Source organism: Pinus tabuliformis, chromosome 2_1 (assembly GCF_031772625.1).
Source record: "Pinus tabuliformis cultivar Carrire ecotype Pingquan chromosome 2_1, CPIR1, whole genome shotgun sequence".
Classification (NCBI taxonomy): domain Eukaryota; kingdom Viridiplantae; phylum Streptophyta; class Pinopsida; order Pinales; family Pinaceae; genus Pinus; species Pinus tabuliformis.
The window spans coordinates 344,521,610-344,545,314 of record NC_142299.1 but is presented as its reverse complement, the minus strand read 5'-3'; the positions used below and the strand labels follow the sequence as shown (position 1 = coordinate 344,545,314).

General features: G+C 39.1%; 1 protein-coding gene across 1 annotated transcript in view; it reads left to right on the top strand.

Moving 5' to 3' along the window:
* Window positions 1-23,705, top strand: part of LOC149200269 (putative ATP-dependent helicase At3g02060, chloroplastic) — a 52,121-nt gene that overhangs the window by 5,247 nt on the left and 23,169 nt on the right. Inside the window, exons 2-4 of the mRNA XM_089399545.1 lie at window positions 6,445-6,606; window positions 6,795-6,881; window positions 7,388-7,561. Coding sequence (XP_089255671.1) covers window positions 6,472-6,606; window positions 6,795-6,881; window positions 7,388-7,561 — 396 coding nt within the window. The 5' untranslated portion in view covers window positions 6,445-6,471. The remainder of the gene's footprint in view (window positions 1-6,444; window positions 6,607-6,794; window positions 6,882-7,387; window positions 7,562-23,705) is intronic.

Sequence of the window (23,705 nt, the reverse complement as noted above, 5' to 3'; positions counted from 1 at the left end):
CTTGGAAACCCCTTTGCCAATGTTGAGATGCCCCCACTTTGATCCTTAGTGCAACTGCACCATTGATCTGGATTTCTTGGCTAGAAATCCTCGGTAGCAACTCCCTCCTCCTTGGCCTTGCATTGTTAGGTACTGTTATGACTACAGTACCCCACCAGCTCTGCTTTGCAACTTACCCACAACCTCCTAAACCCCAGCAAATTGAAGGTTAGAGCTCCTAAGCTCTGCGCAATCCTGACACCGACAAAATTCGCAGCTCCTGGCCACGGGCGTCAATCCTTCCTGACTGAGAAGGATGATCGGGCACTACGTAAGTCAAATATGCTCCTCTCTACCACTGCGTTGATCCTCTGCTTTGCTCAACCTTGATGACGCAGACACTGTGTCAACCCTTCCTTGCTGCTACTCTATTAGGAACAACTTTTGTCACTGGGGACTGAAGGTTAGAGCTCCTAGGCTCTGCGCAATCCCAGCAATGGCAAATCAGCTTCCTCAGCCAACTGCGTTAGCCCTCCTGGCCTTTGCATGGCTCTGCGTTAGCCTGTCTTTGGCTCCCTCAGCCTTTGCGCTGCCTCTTCTTTGCTCGAACTTGATGATGCAGACACTACGTCACCCCTTCCTTGCTACTTTTCTGCTAGGAACAGCTTCTGTCACTCGGGACAGCTGTTTTCTGCTGTTGCTGCTTCGCCTGTGATCTGCAACCACGCTCTGATACCATGTTGGAATTTCTAAGTCTATCCGTTAGAAACTCTTCATGTACTTTACTAATTTATTCCTACCTACTTGTTTTGTTAATTAACAAGTTATTTACCATGTAAATACTGGAAATAAATACAAGTACATGCTCAACACATTACAGATCATCAACTGAAGGAAATAGAAACAAGTACACAAGTGACACCGTTGTTTTTGGAGTTATGTCCCCAGAAAAACCCAATGCAGGAAAACTAGTGCAACGATTTGAGGGTTTGATTTATTAAGCAGTTTCATAATACAATCTGGGTACCAAATTCGGCTCACCCAAAGAGAAAAATCTTGGCAGTAGTACCTCTCTACTCGGAAGCAGATATTCCCGCTAAAACCTCGGATAAACACTCCGGCAGCTCCACAACTCCAATCTGCCCCACAAAACCCCAGCGTCAGCTCTCTCTGGCCCAGTGTTAGCCCAATGTCACTCTGACTTGGCCTGCGACAGCTTCTCGAGGCACTGCGTCAGTTCTCTGGCCCTCTGCATCACTCATGCTGGCCCTCTGAGGCATTGCACAGCTCCTACCTACCTCTGCGTGAGCCCTAGCTAGCTTTGCATGAACCCTTCGCTGTTTTTGCGTCCCTCTCTCCGGCTACTGCACTGATCCTCTCAGTGCTATCTCTGCCTCTTTGCTTCTGTATTCACTACCCCTCAGCTGCAACTCTGATCACTCTCTCAACTTTCTCAGCAAACCCAGCCCTAGAAAGTCGAAATCTTGATCTCTTGGTGTGTTCTCCAAGTGACCTTCAAACCTCCTCTTATACTTTTCTCGTTGACAAGTCAACGACTGAGATTAAGTCCCTAATCAACGAATAAGATTAGATCTGGCTTGATCCATGACTTTTGGACCATTCTAACATAGTTTTATATTAATTCACATTAATATTTTATTTTCCCTAAGTTTAGACTTAGGGACTCCATTAAAAACATTAATTATTTCAATATCTCCCAAACTATTTAGAATCTACCCAAACCCTTTCTGGGTATTGGAGACCTCATGTGCCTTAGCCTCTCCACCAATTTTTGTGGCTAGAGCACATCGATGCTACCCCAAATCAACACCTAGTTGTTTGCTATGTAGGTAGGAAGAGTGGTTCATCCTTCTCCCGCTAGACACAATCATAGGGTGAGTGGTCTAGCCTTCCCCTAGTGATTTATTGTGTACAAGGTGAGTGGTTTAGTCTTCCCCTGGGATATCCCCGGCGACATGTAGGTAGGATGAGTGGTACATCCTTCTCCTGCTGAGACACCCTACCCATGCAGTTTGGGACTCATGGGAAGCACCTCTCATTTGGCCAATGAGTAGGGAAATGAGGATAGGGACCATAGTACTACCAATGGACGCATCGTGTACTACCGTACTCCCTATGCTAGGATGATATTGATTTGGGATCAATTGGAACTGACTTCGAGTTAGTAAGAGTGGTATAAGACACTCTCTTTATTTGGAACCGATTTTAGATCAGTAAGAGTGGTATGAGACACTCTCTTTTATCTGGGATTGACTTCGGGTCAATAGAGAATGGTATGATACATTCTCGATCACTTCTTCTTCATAGTTCAACAGAGCAGAGCTGTGCAGAGCAGTGTATTGATGGAAAAGATAGTACTGATTGACAGATGGATTAGTAGATGGAATTCTCCCTAGTTGAGGAGTGTTAAAATTGGCAACTAGGGCCAAACTCCATGTGGGTCATCTTATTTATGGCAACTGATATTTTTTTTTGGATTCCTCTCTTCGAGAGGTGTAGGATTGATCTAAATATCATCCGATTCCGACATGTATTTATGGAGATATGAATTTATTTGTGTTACTGACAATTTGTCAAGGTCGGCCAACAAGCAAATTACCCCCAACTCAACCTCAACGTTGCATTATAAATAGATGTGACCTCAAGTCATTTGAGGCACACTTCTCTCATGATCTCTCTCCACTCGTTTGGGTTTGGTGGAAAGATAGGTCAAGAGGGAGACCCTGGATCTAGTTGTAGTCCTAGAGTGAAGCCCTAGCCGCTGTCATATTGGTGCCCTAGCTGCAATGAAGGAAGAGATCAGCCGCAGACTTAAAGGAAGATTTTGATGCAGGAGAAGAGGAGGCTTAGCTGTAGTTATAAAGGAGACTAAGACACAGTCAAGGGAGGTCCTATCCGCTGTCAAGAAGAGCTCCAATACGAAGCAAACAGGGAGCCCTAATCTGCTGTCAAAAGGAGCCCTTAACTCACAGTCAAGTGGACCTATCCGCAGTCAAAGGGAAGGCTCCAATCCACAGCTAAGGTAGGCTCTATACGTTTTCAAGAGGAGCTCTAATCCGAAGTTAAGGGAGGCCCTACTTCCGCAACAATTAGACCCTAATACACAACTAGAGGAGGAGCCCTAATTTGCTGTTAAGAGGAGCTCCCATATGATGTAAAAAGGAAGCCCTAATTTGCTGTAAGGTGTAGCCATAATCTGCAGCAGAGAAGGAGACCTAGTCGCAGTAAGAAGGACCCTTATAATAAGCATGGAAATCTATGTGTGCAGTAGGTGATAGCATGCCAAATAAGACGGTTATAAAGCATGCGTTGAGGACTGTCAGCAAGGTTGGGAATCCGCTGTCATAAGGAGAAGCAGTGCGAAGTCTGCTCTCAAGGCCGAGTTTGCTGGGTATTAGGCCGTGTTTAGGAGTGGGCTAGATATTGTTGTTTGGGGTAACTGTTTGGGCCTGTTGGAGGAGACACCGACGACAACTAGCTGCTTTGCTAGGCTGCAAGCCATAGCAAGCAACTAAGGTTGTTCCAAGGCGGCATTGAGGTGTACATTGTTTGCAGGAGGCAACGTGGATCAAGGGGAGACTCTCCTTGGTGGACCACAGTCCTAGAAGGGCTTAGTTTGCTGACAGTGTGGAAGAATTGCGGGAGCAACAAGCAATCAAAGGAATGATTTAGCAGTGTTATGTGGAGGGCTACTAGATTGCTGATCTACTAAAAGGATATGCTACAACACTCTTAATCTTTGAAGACTGTCATTAGAATTCAAGGTTGCATCTTAGAACAATCATCATTAGCAGAATGATGGACTTATTGCTGTTGTCATAAAATATCTGATTTGTATATTTGTACTATCTATCTCTCTTTGTTGAACTATTGAAGAATATAAGAAGATTTGATCAAGGGTTTCCCCACATTGGTGTTTGTCCTTGGCTGGTGCCACATCTTGTGTCCTCTTGTCTTGGCTTGTCTTCCACTGTTTATGTTTTTGTTCTATCTGCATTTTACTATCAAGCTAATGTGATTGCTAATCTGGTCATTGATATTGGGCTAACAAGAAAGTTGAAGTAAATTGCTCTTAAGCATAGAACATACCTAAAATTAACAGCCTCACAACTACCCATGTCCCAGTTTGATGGAAGTTGTTGGTTGGCTCCAAGGTGCCTTGAATCTTCTATGAATTATGTGGTAAAGACAAACATTGTCTGTGAAGATATTTTGATGAAAATGTTTGTTTATTCAATGCAAGAAAAAAGAGCATGGGATTGGTACTATAATTTCAGTCTATGGATTGGCGCATGTTCATGATTCCTTGTTAGAAGTAGTGATAGAGGAACAATATATGCTCAAATAGAGTGAATACCACCATGGAGAAGTGTGCAAGGTGACCTCATCCAAATACATGCATAAGTGTGCAATCCAACTCCTCAAATGGACATCTCCAACATATGGCATGGAAATGTGCAAATAGCCTCCTCAAGCCTTCATCATGGGAACAAATAGCTAAAAAAATGGAGTGGCCAATTAGAAGCGTGCCAAATCATCAAGCTAAAGTTCGAAGGCATATGCAACAAGCCCTCCAAGTGATACGCATAACCCCAAGTCATCCATAGGTCAAGGTAGATGAGATGGATCTCAAGGTGTTGAAAATTGGGGCAGCTATGGGATGGATTTCCCATAGAAACCCTAAGACCCAAAAAGGAGCCCATCTCGCCCTAAAGGAGGATTCAAATTGATAAAAGAAATATTATTTCTAATATGTGCAAATTTGTCGTGGCACTTCTTTCATTATTTAAATATGGAAAATTATCTTGAGCAATCAATTATTAAGGCACATTGAAAATATATTTGAATATTATTGAGAGCAAGTTTGAATTTAAATATTTTCCCTCCATTCTCTAAAGTTGGATCACCCAAGTGACACGACTTTTCACTTATAGAGACAACGATAAATTGGTGTTAATCGTCCTCCACTTTGAACAATGAAACTCACACTTTTGTGGCAGATTTCGAAGGGACTGAGGCTATCTCTTATGTAGCTCATATGATAAATTTTATCTTTGGGTTTCATATAGCAAGTCCTTGTAGCTCGCATGACATGTTTATCTCTGTGCTCGCATGACAAATTCGGTGAAGTTTCTCCAAGCCCATATGTTAAAATTGGAATCTAGGGCCAAATTTCACTTTGGACAGCTCCTGTGGGGAAGATTATTGCAGCATTGAATTCCTCTCTTCGAGAGGACCAAAATCGATATAAAGATTGTCTCATTTGGACAAGCGGAAGTGGAGTTTTGAATTTATGTTCTCTCTCAAGTAAATTTATAAGGTCGGCCTCATCTTTATGTCGGCTCATCAAGCCCAATTGTCATGTCCCATGACCTCCACCGAATTGTATATATTGTGGTACTTGCTCCATCATTAGGTACATCTCTTTTCCTTAGATTGAAGTCTGAGATAGCCGAGTTTTCTGTGGAAGGACGAAGGAGGGTTTTGTTTGGGTTTATCTCTGTGTCAAGGAGGACAACCGCTGATCTGAGCATGGGCCAAGTCATTTAGTCCGAATTTGGTAGCAGCTTAGCAGGCCGAGATAGTACAGTGTTGTCTGGGCTTGCTTATGTGAAAATCATCTCTCCTCATGAGGCCATATCCATGATTCATCTCAGGCAGAACCGCAGTTAGTACAATCTTCTCAGTCAAGGGAGCCGAGAGTCCTTTCATGGGTTCAGATCAGTCCTTATGGCCAATGAAGATGATATTCATGCATGTCAGTGATAGCCACCGTGGAAGGGATAACTCTTGGTTCAATTAGATAAAATCACAGTGGACAGTAAGCTGCCCTAACCAGAACGTCATGCTGAATCATTCTCATGTTTAAGATTTGGATCTTCATAAGACACTAGAAAAGCCCAGTTATGGTTGCTTCCGATTTATTTTATTCATCATGTTGAAATAAGGTTTGTTGGATAAATGGTATTGTCTGTCATGCTTACAATGATGTTTCAGTAATCTTTTGTGAAATTGATGATGATTAATTGTCTAGCTATATGCCTAAGCCATTTTAATGTCTACCCATGAGCCAAGTCATTTTTATGTGACCTATTTTTTAATAGGGCTATGCTTTCCATCCAAGATGTTGGTATTGACAACAATGTTCTAATAATCTTCTGTGAAATTGGTGACCATTCATTGTCTAGCTATAGGCCTAGGCCATTTCAGGATAAGTCTACCCATGAGGCAAGTTATTTGTACGTGACCTATTTTTGAATAGGGCTATGCTTTCCATCCAAGATGTTGGTATTGTTAATTGTGGGGATCAACTTATGTACACAACTTCCATCTTCTATTATTATGGAGGTGGCTTCGATGTACATGCTAAGTCTATGAGAAATATTATTTCTTTTGTTCTACGAATGATATCTAATTCACATTTCAGTGTGATTTGTTTTGCAGCAATACTCTAAGGTTTTGGAAGAGACTATGGAAAAATTTGCTGAGGGTGTAATCCAAATTCTTATATCCACAAATATAGTTGAAAGTGGACTCGATATTCAAAATGCAAACACTATTATTGTTCAAGACTCTCACCTTTTTGGACTTGCACAAATGTATCAGGTGCAGTCTCTCTCTCTCTCTCTCTCTCATGCAAGATGTATACATACAGCTACAGGAAATTTTACATCTAGCAGTTTATGCCTAAGGTTGCCAAGGAAGTCAGAGTGTATTGTGGTGATTTGTGCCCCAGTAGTGTTTTCTTGACATTCTTTTAACAATGACAAGCATCAAACATTTTTTTGAAACAGCTTCGTGGAAGAGTTGGAAGAGCAGACAAACAGGCACATGCTTACTTATTTTATCCTAATAAGTCACGTCTTTCAGAAGTTGCTTTGGTGAGCACTCTTTCAATTCATATTTTGGCTTTATTCCAAAAGTGTTTTTCATTTAGTGAGAACTTGTAAAGTAAATTTTGTTTAGTGAACTGACTGTGTATGGATGCGTCTTCTGAGTCTAAAGCAGATTAGCATTCATTAGAAGTTATGCCCTGAGGTCAAGTGTCTATTCTGATGTTTTTCTTGTTAATCTCTTGCCATGTCATAGAAAAGTTCAGTGCAGTCAGACCTTGAATCTGGTTTTAAAGTTTGGCAGATCACTCCAGCTCATCATTTTTTATTGTCTTATGTACCTATTGTTGGTAACCAATTGGAACCACTGCTTGTCTTTGGAAATATTATATATTAACTAGGGAGAAGTAATGGCATGCTTTTCCAGAGACTGGGATTATATTTCACCTGATTGGAATTACTGCTTTATGTAAAGCTGATGAGTGTATTGTTAAAAGTTGTGGGTACTTATCATTTTCCATTTGCTCTAAATATACTATTGATTTAAAATACAGGAAAGGTTAAGAGCACTTGAAGAGTGCCATGAGCTTGGTCAAGGTTTTCAGCTTGCAGAGAAAGACATGGGTATCCGAGGTTTTGGAAGCATCTTTGGTGAGCAACAAAGTGGAGATATTGCAAATGTTGGGATTGATCTCTATTTTGAGATGTTTTTTGAAAGCTTGTCAAAGGTAATGTTTCCTTCCTCTGATGTGGACTTTTCACAGGCTAGTGACCTAATATTGAGGTTTACTGATTGAGATATTTCAATTTTGCATGTGACAAAAGGTGTAAAACAAATATTTATACATTCATTTTCATATTTGGGAATTAGAAGCCTCAAAATATGAAGCCATACAAATGTAGAATGATTGATATAGTTGATGGTTGTTCCTAATATTTCACTTCAGAGAGTTTCTTGCTGTTAGTTGCCAGGGATTGCAGACCAAAATGTCAATTCTGAACGCCCATGAAACCCGGTGTTCAAGGTGTTGGCTCAGATTTAACCAAAGAAGTTAATTGTCTTTATCTTTGCTCCTTTTCCTTGAAATTAAAGTCTTAGATCAGTGTTACCCACCATATTCCATGGGGATTGCACTTGTGATGTTGATCACATGATTCAAACTTTTTGCAGGATAGTGTGTCAATTCTAGCCTTCCAAAGGTTGGAATGATGGTGGCAGCTGCTTTAGTTGTGCATTATGCTCTTCATGGACAGATTTCATGGTGGTCAACTAGTCATGTTCTAGTCACTTTGACATTGTGTTGCATGGTCAGTTCATGTATTAGTTGTAAGTTGTAATCTCTAGCATGGTGGTTATCTGCCTATTGTTTTACTAGTTCCATTCATGTTCCATAACACTTCTGTAATTTGACCCACGTAATTTGTATTTTACAAGCATATTTTTACTTTTTACCCTTTGTGCAACCCACTTCACATCATACTTCATCATTTTACCTAGTTAGTTTGTGTATCACATCACATCTCTACCCTTTACATAGGTGAAATACACATTAAAACACTTTCACTTCATTCCATCTCCTAGGAGGCTCATGACACTTTTTGCTTATAATTCCCTAAATTTTATTTCATAATAACCCCTCAATCCTCATATTTCCACTTTTTCCAATATGAACACACCTAATTGGTTTAGGATATTGTAAGTAAATCCAAAGACCTTAGGTTGACTATATAGTTATTAGCCTATAAATGCTCAAATGTTACAATTCTTCGCTAAGGCTCATTCTCTGGGTTTTATCGATGATTTATCACTAGGGAGCACAACTTTATGTCTATGTGGTACATGTTGCCTCAAAATCTAGAAGGACTTGTGAAGGGAGCTCACAAGACAAGAACTAGACCAAAGAACAACAACGAGGCGGAGGCTCATATTGACACCTAATGCTACGGAATACAAAATAAGAAAACAAAGATACCTTGGAATGTGAATCCCAAGGGTCTCTCCTTTAATGTATATGTATTACTGTTCTTCTTAATAGAAAAACCAATTTTTCTGGAGTTACCATATACTTTGTAACAACCCATCTCAAATCACGAGCAACATGGCAATATTAGCATGCATGTGAGGCATGCATATGGTAGCTACATATGCATGCATCATATACATTGCACTAGTATATATATATATATACACATCGACTATATATCGACTATTCATGGAGAATGTCTAAATATGAGATAAATGAATTAATTATCAAAAGGTGTAAATTAAATACCTAATTCTCGTAAATGGAAGAAATATACACTCAGTAAGAAATATAGTTGAGTTTATTCATATGTTACATATATAACCCAAAATGTGTACTGATAAACTAAACCCATAAACCTTATGATTAAACTTGACATTTTATAAAACATAAAATAAATTGTAATATTTAAAATCATCATGGTCTTATACTATTTTATAAAATAAAGTACCAACTGTCATAATTAATATGACACCATTCGATATGGTGAGGATCTGATTCAATTAAAGGTAGATATCATGACAAAGCAGCCACCGCCTAACAAAATCTTATCCTTCCATTAAGGCGGTGAACAGATGCGTAGAGAGGGAGGAACCTCTGCTATTTAAAGGGAGGAAGGAGGATTCCAAAGGGGGGGTTCGATGCCTGTGGATGGGGAAGGTGGTATTCACTGTGAGTGGAAAAACTGAACCGGGTGCTGTTGAAGGAGGAAGGAGAGGAAATTTATCCATACTACTTAAAAATTCGAAACTACGGAACTATTGAGCCTTACTTGTTTTGGAGTCTCTGGGCACGGGGGAACGGTATGCATCGGTTGAGAAGCATACTGGATTGAGTATCTAGGTATACTCGGTTTGGCTGGGTGGTTTTGGTCATTCGGTAACGAGAGAAGTTCTGCAGCATCCTCATCGCAACAGCCGTAGCAGATCAGGTAAGTACTCCATCAAATCAATTAAATACAGTTTCACAGTTTCAACAATCTTTACAGTTTCACAGTTTCAGCTATCTTTACAGTTTCACAGTTTCAGCTATCTTTACAGTTTCACAGTTTCAACTATCTTTACAGTTTCACAGTTCAGTAATGGCCCTTAACTTAGTACGACCATTACATATGGTATCGGAGCTGGTTCAACTTTCGGACCTGTTAAGTTTGTTAAAAGATTTAAATTTATCAAAATAAGGTGGTGGTAAAGCCATTTAAATCATGCATTCAATAATAAATCTGACTAAAACTGTCTGTTAGCACTCTGCAAAACGTTAGGTAACCAGAACTGTAAGCTATTAATTACAAGTAATCCAGAAACTGTTGTTTTGCAATCATCTAAGCAATACTGTTATGCTTCTCCAAAATATTTTCCTACACAAGTTGTCATGGACTGTGATCTAAATTATTGCGATCTGAGCCTTCTGGACTGAGATACGAAGCTACTATGATAAATTCAAAGTGGTGCAAAAATCATCTCCTTGACAATGCGGCAGTAGTTATGTTTCAGACAAATTTATATGATGCAAATTGGTGCCAGAACAGTCCCAAAGCTTATATCTCCTAAAATAAGGCACTGACTGCTTATGCAATTGAAGTTTTCAGAATTCTGGAATTGCTTTATAACAGTAATATATTGCAGAGAGGAATATGTAAGAGAGCACATTGTTGCACTGTTCATCCAGCCATTATTAATAGAATGAATGATCACCGGGACTACACAGGAGGTGGAGGAGCAATAGAAAATCCCAACTCAGATGGCTGCTCATTGAAAAGCCGGATCCTTGTTGGTGGGTTGGGAGCTTCAGTCACGCCCAATGATTTGGAGGCAACATTTTCCTCACTGGGTCGGGTGCATGGCGTGGAAATCATCCGATCAAATGATCGTAACTTCGGTTATATGGATTTTGAACCATTCTCAGACAAGGCTCTCAGCAAGCTTTTCAGCTCGTATAATGGATGCGTCTGGAAAGGAGGGCGATTGAGACTGGAAAAGGTCAAAGAACATTATCTAGCTCGGTTGCGTCAGGAATGGGCTGCAGAAGGTGCACCATCAGCAATCATCACTGCTGAAGCCGATACAAGCACAGCCTCCAATACACCCGATAAGAGAATACAAATGTTAGCAGAGAAAGGTGGATTAAAGATGTTTTTCCCAAGACTGAAGAAGGACTGCGAATTTAACTAAAGAATGGGCACAAGGCTCGCGATTCCCAAGTGATGAAACTGGCGTGCAAAGCTCCTGGCAATGGATGGATTGAAGATCTGGGCGGATCACAAATGATGTCTCCGCCATTGAATTTTGCGGTCAGACCAGTTTTATTGGGACGGTGGTGTCTTGTTCACTAGGACGGCTCTGTCTGGTGGACTGCTGCGGGATTCAAGTAAAACGTCACATTCAAACCCTTGCGTTGGAGGAAGGTTGCCGCTGCCATTTTTCGAATAAGATATCAAACGACAGAGGCTTCTTTTAACCGCAGCACCCCTGCTCCGGACCCTATTAGAGCGAGGAAGATGGAGACGATCGATTACAGGAACAAGCACATCCTCGCCCTATGGCTCGCGTCGGAACACTACCTTGCAGGATTCTGGCTGCTGAGCATGGTAAACAATGGAAACGAAGAGAACGGGACAAGTCAAGAGATCGATGATAAAACATAGCAGCACCCAAATCTGGCGTTCGTGATGTGATGGAAAACATAAGGATAATAGACGGTTTTGGAGACAGCTTAAATAACATGTCTGCCGGAGAGCAATTATACATGAAGGTTCGCAAAAGCCAGTAGCCACGTTGCTCACACATCGTTTCTAAACATCCGACGCGTCGAAACTCATTTCTCAGGGGGCGTTGGTGTCAAACGATGATATTAATTGCTTAAACCTTTGACGTATGTTAACCACCGGCCGATAAAGGAGTATGCGGTGGTGTAACGGTGGAGCGCTCTCGGGCCTTCACCGCCTTTATAAAATCTGACCCACGTGAATTTAAAGGTGGGCAGGTGTTGACTGATAAGTTTGGACTCGACCGCTATGGAGTTTTTAATTATTAGAAGAATAAGAAATGTATTAATGGAAATGACAGTTCCCCATCCGGACTTGTTCTGCAAAAAAATTGGGCCTGATTTGAATTGTTCCTGGATCGATCGAAAACAGTCAACTCGGGAGACTCCGTCTCGGCCGCAGATGACAAGCTCTATTCTTGGACCAGGCATTGCTCAGCTCGATCTACACGGAACATGTCGCGGTAATACTTTTTAAAGCCAATGCGATCCTTCGATTCTGGATCTCACCTAACCTCTAGTGGATGTCATTTGCACCGACTCTGAAGAAGCTTGTTTGATTGAGCAATTTGGTGCTAAGCTAATTATAAGCAATAAATTGAAATCGCGATTTTGCTGATTTGATTTGCGAGATCCAGAGAAGCTTATGTTTGGGAAATTGAAGAAACAATAATACCTTGGTAAATGAGATAAAATTGGTCGAGGGGAATTTTGATTCAGGGGATTGAACAAGCTCAGCCTTTTCGGATTGAAATTCGGTATTTATCGGGTCATTAGGTTATGTTTTGTTTTGGAGAAGTGGTAGTGTGAGTAAAGCTGGGGAGCATTGTTCAGGGGAAACTATTGACTGAGTCATCGTGCAGTGTATGAGCTCTGGTTTGATCTCACGGGGAGTTTCGGTGGATGGTTAACGTCGAGGGACTTCAAATGTTATATCGGTACTACGAGCAGGGAAATCAATGAAATGGGTTTCGCTGCTTAAAGCTAAGCTGCAGTACCCAGAGGCAAAGATGAATTGGAGTTGGCAATGAAGAGAGAATACATGTTTACTATGCACATGGCGAGGACAATCCCAAATTTGTTCGTAGGAGTTATTGGTTACTTGATAGAGCATATGAGCACATTGTCCTTGTACATTATCGAGAAGTATCAGAGGTTAATACCAAAAGCAGTATATCACCCCAAGGAGGTAGAACTACAATGGGTACCTCACATTTATCAAATCGGATTTGTAAGCCATTATGTTACCAATGACCCCAGAAAATTCAAGTTCAAGTTCAGGTTACTCTGAGAAACCTGCTTCATGGATATCCTCTGAGGAGCTTGATTCTGGGGATGATGCTTCTACATATACGCATCTAATGCAAGCTTCAGGCTTCAAAACTCCTGGTAGTGATGGAGTTCCTCCACTGGATAATGTAAATAAGGCAGGAAATCTTGATCCTGGAAATGCTGGCATGAGAATTCCTGAAGATTTGACAATTCATCAAATTAATACATTGGATTGGGAGGATTTGGTTGAACCACAGGGTTGTCTTGAAGGAATTTACTATGAAAATAGAACACAACCCAATAAGAAACCTCTTCCAAGCGGGCAGTTCAAAGCTGGTGACATGCTGAACACTACTGTAAATGGCATTGGTGCCAATTTGCCCATTGATTATTTGCAACATCGAGGAAAAGTATTCAATACTGGGAAATTGGAATTGATTTTAAGGAGCTTTTGTAGTTTGAATCAAAGGACGAAGGGTGTTGACATATTGAAGCCTGAAGGGAAACTGACCCAATACCACGGATTGAGTTTCTTCAGATTACAAGTGTTCTTCTGATGAGTTTTTCAGACAAAATGAAAGGGTGGCTAAGATGCCTACTACTATGCCTTAGATTGTCTATCACCTGATATAGATGTATCACCTATTGGTCCAGCTCTTGGAGGTTTCCTTGCGCAGGTACTTATAATTACTAAAAGGGAATGTTTAGTTTATTAATCTTGGTGATGAGGGGCATGTTTCACAAATAGGTACATCTTCAATTCAGTTGGGTTTGAATTTTATATGTGATAAGGGGAATTAAGTTAAGTTGCATGCAAAAAGATACTCATCTACATATGCTGGATATTTTGAAATAACCTTGTTGACAGGGGACTGAAGCTAAGTTGCTTGGAAACTAAAAACAGGCCTCTATAGTTCTGTAGTATATTTAGGGTGCTTTCTGTTCAGAATCCAGATGGCTTCATTCCCATTTCAACATTGGTCCTTATCCTCTTGCAACACTGTAATTTTGTGCATTCTTGTATTTAATGTCTTAATAATGTATTTGAAAGGAAGATTTTACCTTTCTTGATGGATTGATTTCTCGCTATTTAAATAGATTATGATATCTATAGTTAGGGTCTAGGTTGCATGAAAAGTTGAAATGGATACCGATATGGATCTGGATCCAAATAGAGATACACCAATTTTTTTGAACCATTTGACTGTGATACAGCTAGGATATGGCATATATATAATATATACACACACACATCAAAAAAATATTATGAATCAGAAACATAGAAAATTAAATTATAAAACTGTTCATCAGTTTGAAAATATAACTAATAATATTAGCCTTTAGGACATGATTCCATGCTGGATACAACCATAACAACCCACAGGGTTTAGGTATTGTTTCTTATACCATTTTCACTTGGATCCCCATGTAATCTAATCAGAAAAAAGGGTCAGAATGTAATATTCCTGATGGACATATACAGCACTAAAGGGCTTCTTTGATAAAGGCGCTAAATGCAGCTGTCAGCGTGCTGAACTTTAAAACTATTTTGGAAATTCTTATGGGGACATCATTTATTATCCTTATTTTGCTTGAGGTGAATTGCTTTTGCTAAAACTGATAAGTACCTACTCCTCATTCCTTGTACCAGACTCTCTTAAAATAAGACTCAGTTTTGAATTATAAGAATCACTGTGATGGCTTCGATATTTACTTCTATTTTAGACAGGATTATTTCTTAGTGTGAGCTTACCATTAATTGAAAACCCAGCTCTTACAATTGAAAAGAATATATGTTGTATATATAAAGGGCATAGAAGTGTGTACTAGACCAAATTGGAGTTTTACGATCTACTGATTAGATGTATTTGGGAATGACTTCTATTCCTTAATCTTAGTGTCATGTGCTGAAAAGTATACACAATATTTCCTAAATTATGCACTGTATAAGGTCAATACATGTAGTTTTGTGCTTCTGTACTTCAATTCGAAATCCCTGTTTTTAAATAAACTAATCCCAAGTATACCTAAGGTGAAACTGAATAGTCCATTGAGCAAATTTTGACTATCTTGAGGTGGCATGAAGAAATCAGTATATATATATATATAGAGAGAGAGAGAGAGAGTCTGCAGTTCCATGCGAAAGGTCTTGACTGCCTCCCTAGGGATTTAAGATGTAGAATGGGCCATATCTATATGTTTCATATCTGAAAACTGAGAATAATGGAAGGAAAATGAAGAAATATAACAGATTTCTTCAATATTCACCTGAATATATCAGAAAGCAAGAACAAATTTGATTGGGAAACTATATCGACGAATATAAATGTAGAAAATTGTAGATTAAAAGAGAAAGGGACTCAAATACCAAGGATGCTGTGAATTGGGATGCAGTCAGATATGCTGATCTTGAAGATACTGCAGATGCCATCAAGGACCGAGGGATGAACAACGTTCTTGCAGGAAGAATAAAACGGTTTCTTGAGATGCCTCACACAGACATTGGCAGCATTGATCTAGAGTGGTTGAAGGATATTCCACCTGATGATGCAAACTGGCCTTTCCTGCTGATGATAATATGGACGAGATTAACTCCTTGAAGAGTTGAACGAAAAGGAGTTGACTTATTCTCTAGAGATAAGTACTTTCTTGAATGTTTTGATATTATGCTTTTAATTATTATTAGTCTCTTGTAATTGTAAATTTGGCTTGGATGGATTCGTTTTACTATTATTTATACTCCAGTGACAATCAAGTGGTAATGATGTTTATATTCTTACAAACTTCTAAATATTCATTTTGTTTAGTCATCCTCCTTTATAATTACTAGGGGACTCACTCCTCAACCTGTCTTCTTCTATCTTGCATAGAAACCACAAGTTGTTGAATGGTTAGAATCTGCTCTTGCCTTTTATAATCAATGGTGCTCTGTAATGATATATTCTTCACTGTTGGATTGACGCGATTTAGGAACATCTTTAACAATTGTTTGAAGGCTAGTTCTGTTGTTGCATGCCTACCTCATACATGAACAGAACCATCACATAAACCTTAAACCTCACACATTCTACTGCTGGTGCATTTGAATACAGTTAATACAGTCTTTTGTTATTGGCTCCTGTAGTTATTGTTCGGGACATTTCAATCTCTAAGATATTTTGCTGAGATGTGATGAAAATTCTACTCTACTACAAACTCGTAGATATTCCTCCTTAATAATTGAGTTTGTATAAAGTTCTTCTATGAGACCTTTCTTCAAGTTCGTATGAAAACTTCTGTAGGTGTTTTCTTAATAGTTTTTACTTCAGAAAATATATATATACTGTGGTCAAATAACATTCAATGAGGCCTCTAAAGAGTCACATATAATATCTTCCTTACTCAAAATTACCCCAGCTGTTATACATAATTTAGCCATGTTATTATCAATACCACAGTAAAAGATGTAGAATTCCCTCCTGTATATTCTCTTCGTTTCTAATAAATTTCTGAGTTTTGTGTAAAGGTTACAGTTCTGTTAGCTGTAGGTAAACATTTTTCCACTATACTTCCAGTTAAATGATAACAGAACCAGCCAATTGAGCTCAAGCGGTTATATATACCATTCACAATTATTCAACCAGGAATACACTGCTACTAAACACCGTGTGATGAGGAACTAACTCAGAATTGCATCAGCCATTAACTCATTCATATAGAGGCATATAAATAATTGGTATAATGCATAGAACTTAAGTTCGGATCCTGGAATGTATGCTGGCAAAGGATCTGGAAACAGTAATTCACTTGGCATGAATATCAACTCTTGGGTAGTGAAACAGTCAATAGGATCGGATACTACGCAACATTCAGACCTAATTTAGCAATAAGATAAGTGATGAATACAACCTGAGCAAAGGTTCCATGAGCATAAATTCAACCCATAGGGCCAAGGTATTGAAAGAGTACTACCATTTAAACATAGAGCATTGTTCGGTGTATTATTGTTAAAGGAAATGTTGAGTTCAAAATATGTTCCCCAAATGTGTTGCATACCATACTTGAGCTAGATATTTCAATCAATTTATATATAAAAGAACACAACAAATAACAGTATTGTTAAAAAGAAGGAATTGAGATGTGTCTTTGCTAATGACTGTCCATATGATGCATTTTGTTACCAAGTAAGACAATAACCCAGTTAGTTGTTACTGGAGCAAACACATACAGATCAATGAAAGTTTGGAACATAACAATATGTGCTCGTAAGATCAAATATCAAGTGTCAGTTAGCAATTTAAAGTCATGAGTTTTATGCACAAACAAATACACGAAAGAATGATTATATTGTAAATATGAAAGCTAATGACATGAATAGATTATGGCAAGGTATGTTATACTTTAGATGACATGTATGAAATATACATAAGCTATGTGTTTTTGAAAATATTAATGCACATGTTACAAATGCATGGACAAGTATTTATGATTGCAGATAAAATCCGTTACCAAAATGACCACGGGATGACAGAAACTTCAGAACAATTAAGGCCCAAAGAGATTCCATGATAGGGTATTAACCCTGATTCTACTGGGAGGGGTGGAGGTGTTGCCCACCGTTTATCCTCTAAAACCTGGGGTCATGGGAGGATTGTGCGAGTCACGCTCCCCTAGACGTGTGATGATGATTGCCGGATGCCTACTGGGAAATCAGGTCGATATAGTCGACGCTGCCATCCTTAGAGTTTATGCATGGTTAGGTCAGTATAGTTGACGCCATGGCATACTCCAGTAGAGGACGGATAGGATGGGAGCGGAAGAGATTAGGAAGGATAGGATGATTTTAGAATAGCTTGGGAACCTGGTTTGGGCAAGGCATGACCATTAAAATTAGAAATCTATCAGCGGTCAATATCACAAATTTTAAAGTGTCCTCACGATCATAAATGAAAATTCAATCACATAATACAAACCTTACATACCCTAAAGGAATTATCAATATACTTTATAAACCCTTAACTTCGGGACGAAGTTCTTTTGAAGGAGGGGTGTATGTAACAACCCATCTCAAATCACGAGCAACATGGCAATATTAGCATGCATGTGAGGCATGCATATGTAGCATCATATACATTGCACTAGTATATATATATATATACACACATCGACTATATATCGACTATTCATGGAGAATGTCTAAATATGAGATAAATGAATTAATTATCAAAAGGTGTAAATTAAATACCTAATTCTCGTAAATGGAAGAAATATACACTCAGTAAGAAATATAGTTGAGTTTATTCATATGTTACATATATAACCCAAAATGTGTACTAATAAACTAAACCCATAAACCTTATGATTAAACTTGACATTTTATAAAACATAAAATAAATTGTAATATTTAAAATCATCATGGTCTTATACTATTTTATAAAATAAAGTACCAATTGTCATAATTAATATGACACCATTCGATATGGTGAGGATCTGATTCAATTAAAGGTAGATATCATGACAAAGCAGCCACCGCCTAACAAAATCTTATCCTTCCATTAAGGCGGTGAATAGATGCGTAGAGAGGGAGGAACCTCTGCTATTTAAAGGGAGGAAGGAGGATTCCAAAGGGGGGGTTCGATGCCTGTGGATGGGGAAGGTGGTATTCACTGTGAGTGGAAAAACTGAACCGGGTGCTGTTGAAGGAGGAAGGAGAGGAAATTTATCCATACTACTTAAAAATTCGGAACTACGGAACTATTGAGCCTTACTTGTTTTGGAGTCTCTGGGCACGGGGGAACGGTATGCATCGGTTGAGAAGCATACTGGATTGAGTATCTAGGTATACTTGGTTTGGCTGGGTGGTTTTGGTCATTCGGTAACGAGAGAAGTTCTGCAGCATCCTCATCGCAATAGCCGTAGCAGATCAGGTAAGTACTCCATCAAATCAATTAAATACAATTTCACAGTTTCAACAATCTTTACAGTTTCACAGTTTCAGCTATCTTTACAGTTTCACAGTTTCAGCTATCTTTACAGTTTCACAGTTCAGTAATGGCCCTTAACTCAGTACGGCCATTACATACTTGGCTTGACATGGTATCAAAGCATAGGTCCACAGGTCCCATTTTACCATTCCTCAACCTTGTAACTCTTTATCTACTACCATTTTTCTTGCTCCTACACAGACTTGTCCCCACAAACAAATAGAACCTGTGTGCTCTCTCTTGCTCAACGGTTTCGCTCTGTGCTACCAAACGCTCCTCTTTGAATACCTACACACTGTTTGACCTGCTCCATGCCTTGTCTGTGAGGCTTCCTGAGCCATTCGATCCAATTCGAACGTGAGGTTCCACGGCTTGCTTGTGAGGCTTCATGCTTGCTTTATAGATTTTCAAATCAAGCATTTCCAGTCTCAGGAAATCATTCGTTGATAGCCCCATCTCACTCAAATTGCCTCTCATATTGTTGTTTGTCCTCCAAAATTATCCTTTGTTACTACTACTATTACTTTTTCCTGTAAATTTATCTTTTCGGTTGTTCCATATCTGCATTTTAGGCGATTTCATCATTAGAGGAAGTAGAAGAGCTATGGTTGAATATCCGACAGATCAGTAAGTATATGACAACATAAGAAACTTGTAGTAAGGTGACAACTGACAATGTCTCTTTATGCTTCATCACAGTAGCGCAACAAAGCTATGTGGTGTAAGCCGTAATTCATTAAAGAGCCCTTTATTTCTATAGGAGTTGATTATATATGTGCAACTTGGTTTATGTGCGAGTTGGTAGTAATGGTTTATACAATATATAATAACAATCTCTTTTTGCTTGTGGTTCATGCTTGTGGTTTGATGCATACGTGTGTAGGTTGGTTATTATGACAGTTGATTATATGATGCGTTGAACATTATTTGTCTGTTGTGTTGGTTTATTTCCTGTTATATACTCTACTCTTTGTGTTACTTGTATGCCTTGTTGGTTGTATACTCTCTGTGTTGTATACTCTATACTCTTTGCAATATATGGGAATTGCTTTATTTCAAAGTGGAGCAAAATGGTTGTTTGAATTCGAGAGGCTGCATCATTTTTTTTTGGGTTATTTTGATTAATGAGAATTGGAGCCAAGTTATATGATGGGTCTTTGTTGTTTGTATATATATATATATATATATTATCAACGGCTATTGGTGCAAGTATTTTGACTATTCAGGGCTAGGTTAAAATTTATTTAATAATACATTCTCTCATTCGAATAGTTGGAGTAGTTCTTAATGGCAAAGAGAACAACCATGAATGGTCCAAAAAGATAAAGCATATCCTCATTTTCAATGAATTATTGAAAGTTGTATGTGAAGGAGAAGGTGACAATCTGCCTGCAAAGCCCACAACAGACAAAGAGCTCGCCATATGAGAGAAAAAGAACAACAAGGCCTATGCCTTGATTGTTGCATCAGTTAATGAAGAAGTGAGTCATCATATTGCACCAATTACCAATGCCTTTAATGCTTTAAAGAAGTTGAAAGACTTATATGACTCACACCTAGAGCTTGAAGTAGTGCAACTAATGATCAAACTTTTCAAAATAGAATTGAAAGATGATAATCCTCTTTTGCTAGCCTTTGAAATCAGAGCTATTATGCATGATGTAGAAGCCACCGAAGTTGAAATTGATGTTCCTCTCACAACCATATTCAATGCACTATATCCCACATATTTTCATTATCTTGAATCATTACAAGCTAGTGGCCAACTTAAAGAGATTACTTTCGACACTCTTGTGGAGAAGTTCGCAGAAAGAGAGAGATTTTGGGAAGAGGAGCACAGTTTCTCAATCTTTTGAAGAAGTTGTGTGCCTTGCACAAAAAGAGAAGAATTAGCCACAAGATTCTTGTAGAGGAAGAGGTGGCAGAAGGGGACGTGGAATGAAGAATAACAAGGGCAGGGGGGAAAACATTGTAAAGGAGGAAGACTTGATCTCCATTATATTTGCTACAACAAAAATGGACATGATGCATCCACATGAAAGCTCTCTTGGGACATAATTAAGTAAGAAAGAAATGAAGAGAAAGGTAAAACACCACATTCAGGGAAACGTAAAACACCTAAATTTGCTCATTATATTGTGGCATACTACACTATTGGAATAACTGAAGAATTTTTGAATACTTCATTTGCTTCGTGTAAAGATGCATGGTTGGTTGACATAGGTTCAACTTTCCATGTGACCTTTCAGAAAGATTTCTTTGAAGATTTTAGTAATAATGTAGATGGAGCATTCTATTTTGCAGACAAGTCAAAACTCAAGCCATTTGGACTTGGCACCATTAGACTCAAACTCCCTGGACTCCTTGACTTTCCTCTTCATGATGTTCTCTACCTTCCAGAGCTGCAGAGAACCTGCTGCCCCTAGTTCATATTCGTCAACAAGGACACTCCATTCACATGTTTGATGGAAAAGTTGAAGTGAGAAAAGCATCAAAGAACTTACTTGGCATGATGGGAATAGAAGAAGAAAGACTCTTGAAGCTGCAAGGAATGTCCGCTCATGCATAGAACTATTATTATTTGACCTCTTGAGAGGCTTACTTTTCCATTTATGAGTAAGTTTGGTGGGCTTGTCACCAAAAGTTGAATTATTAGAACATTATTTTACTTTTGGGGCTTATGTAAGCCAAGGATGCTAATTCGAACTCCTAAGTTGTGTATAAATACAAGTGAGATGAGTTCATTTCTCATCATCACTTTGGTTAGGATCACTTCTCTCTCTTGAGATTTCCGCACTTTTTCTAGTGGATGAATTGGAGCTTTATGGATGAATATTGATGTGTGGATATTGGTCTATCTTCTCTTGGAGCTTCTCTATTGTCTATTGTGAATGGTTGGATATACTCTGTTACATGTAAGTACATGCTTTTTGATGTATTCTTGTTTACTTTTGTCATATAGGTTGGACTGGGATTTTTGTTGTTCTAGGGTTAATTGCTGCATGCATTTACTGCTTAAAATTGTGGAATTTGTCCCTATTATAGCATCTCTCAATTTATGGGCCATGTAATATGAGCGAATCTCCTAGGGTTAATTCTATCAAAGAATTCGACCTTGATAAGCCATTCCTCTTGCACATTGAAGTATAAAAGCTGCAAGGTTGCTTCTCTTGACCTAGAAGGCTATCAAAGTGATCTTGAGGCCTCCTTGATTGGGAAACAATAAATCCTACTAATATTCATCATAGACTCCATTCTCCCAAAAATTAAGGCACTGATCTACCAAGGGTGGTCACTAAAACTCATATTCTTTCACCTCCTCCCAGGTCTAGCCAAGTTGGGGTACCTAGGGCATCAATTTCTCGACAAGCTAGCCATAAAAAAATTTGATCTCCTTGGGTTTCCTGTGTTGGGCTTTCCTCAAGCTCTCCAATTTTGAAGCCATTCCGACGGTGGAGTTGGGAGAAAAGCTAAGCCCTAGCTCCGGGATCAAAACTTTGCCTTCTATCCCCAAGGCTAGTACCTCATAGGGTCAAAATAACATCTTCAAGTGAAATTCTTTCTTTGATCCTTTCCTCCACCTTGTCTAGGGTAAGAATATCATTGGTTGTTACATACTTTCCTCATACCCTAGACTGGGTGCACTTGGCCCCGTGTGGTTCCACTCCTTTGGAAGACCATTCGTCAAGAACCATCTCGGATACCAATTCTAACAAGGATTCTAGGGATTGGGGAACTCCTTCACAAATCTGATCTTACAAACCTAACTCTGAAATCCTCTCTTCCTTTCCCTAGAAGACATAGTACCTTACTTAGAAAGCAAGCAAGCTCCATCCTTCAAACTCTTTTGGGAAAGGGTTTGGTTGGGTCACTCAGATTCATTGACTTATCCTTCATTGGTGACTCCATACATACCAGGTCTCCTCCCATCAATGAAAGAACGTAAATAGAAAGGATTCATAACTGAGGTGACAATGGGCTAAGTCTCCATTTGTTGCCCTTGTCCTAGCATTTTCCCTTTAGGGATACCCCTTAGGTCCCCTGCTAGTTTGAGCGGTAACATTTTGGTACCATTGTCGGGGACGCGAAAGGTTGCTTTGTTCCCCATACGAGATAGTGACATATCATTATTGGTGACTCCATTGGAAGAACGAAGCCCTAGTTCTTCATTGAACTTTAAAGTCGATGCTTGTAAGGTGAAGAAAGCATTTTTCTAGGCATCTTTAATTTCACCCTAGCGACTCCTACATATGTTTCATGTATACGTCAAATAGGTTGTCATTCTTTTGTAAATTTCCCGCTTTGGACATTGCTAACATCCCTGGACATCCTAATCATGTTCGGGATGGATGGTATGTGGGGTGCCCATGTTTGATGGTGATCCACTCTCTGCAAATTACCATGTGGAAAGATTCAATGCACATACTTTGAAGGAGAAAGTGGTTCACCAAGATGTCCTTATGTTGTTGTTTATGGGATCTCTCGGTGGTCATAACTCATGGCTCCATGATCATGAACCCAAGAGCATCTCATCTATTGAGGAGTTCGTTAAATGCTTTCTTAGTCACTTTCAAGTATACCTTGCATTAAACATCCAAGAGGAAGCCCTCATTGAGCCTCATCAAGACATTGAGGATCTAAATAATGAGCAAGAAGACAAGTCCTCATTGGGTCCACATGATGAAAATGATGATTTTGAGGACAAATGTGTTGGGAAGGATGAATTTATGGAAAGTGAAATTGAGACCAACCCCTACCTTCCTTAAAGGTATTACTCCCAATGAATCCTCTTTTGAAAACCTTGAGAGAGATGATCCCATTAGCCCCTTGAAAGATGACATTGAAGATTA